The 2,386-nt window shown below is 39.6% G+C and overlaps 1 protein-coding gene across 1 annotated transcript; it reads right to left on the bottom strand.

Annotated features, from left to right (window-relative positions):
• Positions 1–1,050: 1,050 nt before the first annotated feature.
• On the bottom strand, positions 1,051–2,355 carry LOC118330718 (NHP2-like protein 1). Its single transcript, XM_035665372.1, has 3 exons — positions 2,133–2,355; positions 1,830–1,950; positions 1,051–1,415 (listed from the first exon to the last, which is right to left on the bottom strand). Exons 1-3 carry the CDS (start codon positions 2,133–2,135, stop codon positions 1,153–1,155), a joined length of 387 nt encoding a protein of 128 aa, XP_035521265.1. The 5' UTR covers positions 2,136–2,355; the 3' UTR covers positions 1,051–1,152.
• Between the last annotated feature and the right edge of the window lie 31 nt (positions 2,356–2,386).

Below are 2,386 nucleotides of genomic sequence, written 5' to 3'. Positions count from 1 at the left end.
GAAACAGTTAATGCTGGTTCTGATAGAAAGGCGTCAAAACACACAGTGCAGAGCAGTTTGCTGTGTATGGCTGATTGGAGTATATTTGTGAAACAGAACTTCATTTTTTTCCATCTTTTTTTTCATGTTTCCTTTTAAACATCTCAAAACATCCCAAATTTATTTGAAAACCTCCAGAAGGGGCCTGACCCCTACACCAACCTGGCTGGATGTAACTACCTAACTGTATTTACATTAAAGCAGTTCAAACTAGCTCCACCTGAACCAACTGCAGCAGTAACATGCATCAGTATTAACAGTCTGTCTCGTTTTTCTGCAGATTTAATAGTTGTTTTTGTACTTTAAGCAGGTTTACATGTTGCTGACAATACTTGTACTATTAAGTATCATTTTGAATGATTTTTACTTGCAGTGGAGTGTTTTAATGTTACTTTTAGTATTTGTACCTCTGATGTATGCCTATCACTTCACTATTATTAATGATGCATTTTCATGTAGTAGCTGTTCCACATATAAAAAGATTTTAACATATATTGTATTAAATCTTTACAATATTTACAATATGTTGATTTTGCTGTTGCATGCTGCTGTCTGTTTTTAACGTTACACATATTTAATTATAAATATTAGGATATTTAAAAGAAATAGGTAAAGCAATGTGAGGCTGTTTGCTGCTTTCAACTATTTTGAGACTTTATCTAAGGTTTTAGCATCTTTCAGCACAGTTCAGGTCAATGTTTGGACATCACACAGTTGTTAGTGACCTGATGGTGAAAACACCTTCTGTATTTGCACCAACTATTCCCACAACTACTCAACTTATGGCTGACATTTATAATCCTTCCTAAATGTTACATTTGATATTAATTAAATGCATTTGGACACTGCTTATATTGTTAAAGGCCAACTACACAATCTGAATGAAAACAACTATAAACAATCAACAGGAACGCCAGGTTTAAATAAAAAAATTTATTATGAATCAGGAGATGCCATGGCAAACTGATACACTGAAGTGGAGCTCTGTCCTAAAAAACAAAAATAAACTGGTTTTTTTTTATCAAACAGAAAAGAAAATGATGTTCAATCTGGAACTTGTCTTCCCCTTTTTTCAAGGAGACTTTGTCACAACAGTGTAACAAAAAAACAAAATCACACAAGCAGTCTCTCAATCGCCATCTGAACAGACTGAATCTGCGGTTTGAGCTGAGATCCCTCCTTTATGGTGACTGAGGTAGCGATAACGGGGCGAGACACCCCACAGGCCCGACCCAAGGCCTGCTTGGAGCGGACAAACACGTACGGGACGTTCTTGTCCTCACAGAGCAGCGGCAGGTGGAGAATGATCTCCAGTGGTTCAGCATCAGCAGCCATCACAATGAACTCTGCGATGCCTCTGTTCAGGGTTTTAGTGGCTGGGGAAGAAGTAGATCACTGTTAGTAATGGAATTATTACATATATTATGTTTATTTTATAAGCATTTTGCCAGCTTTACTTTGATAGTCTAATGATTTTAGGACTGATTCTGAAATACAACAGATCACTTTATAGCTCATTACCCTCGATTGAACACAGAAACAACATACTAATCCTAATATTTGAGAAGATGTAACAGCAAACAATTGGGAATGTTGCTTTAAGGAATGATTAAAGACCTACAGTGAATTTACTTTTAGAGATCAGGATCTTTTAAATACCCTCATTTGAGACGCTTTAAAGTAAACCCGGGTTGTGTTGTGACACCACGTTTCACAGGCATGTAATCAGATTACCAGCTTGTATTATGAAACCACAGACAAGTTACATTTTAAGAAGCGTGTTCGCTCACCTTCATTAGCCCCCTTCCTCAGCTGCTTGTAGTTGGACGCTTGCTGCACCAGGTCCAGGATGGTTTTGGTCAGCGTGGCGTCGGCCAGCGGGTAGGCCTTTGGGTTCACTTGAGCTTCAGTCTGGGAACGGGCAAATTAAACAGATTAAAACCAAACTGACCACAGGAACGAAAGTGAGCATATAGAGTGAATGAAACAGGAGCCTGTTATGAGTTAAAGCTTAGCTCGCTCCGCAGCCTCACGTTACTTCCTTCAGCCTGCTAATAGTTAGCTCGCCTGTTAGCTCCAGAACCAAAACTCACCATTGTGAATGGGTTTTCTGGTATTCCGGCCCTCTCGGCGAAGTGCTTCACGGAGGACTATTTTCTTTCACCTGTGGTTAAAAGGGCAACAATGTATGTTTTCTGAGAGTTATCTTTTGTTATTATCTTTTAAAGCTTTACGGACTGTCTCCTCTCTGTCGCATGCAGCAGCTCCAGACGATCACCGCACGTGTGTGGTACCGCACATGCGCACTGGGGTCCGAGCTAACGACAGGAAGTGTGTGTGTGTGTGT

Source organism: Morone saxatilis, unplaced genomic scaffold (genome assembly GCF_004916995.1).
Source record: "Morone saxatilis isolate NCDOM2014 unplaced genomic scaffold, NCSU_SB_2.0 Contig1, whole genome shotgun sequence".
Classification (NCBI taxonomy): domain Eukaryota; kingdom Metazoa; phylum Chordata; class Actinopteri; family Moronidae; genus Morone; species Morone saxatilis.
This window is presented reverse-complemented; position numbering and strand designations above follow the sequence as displayed.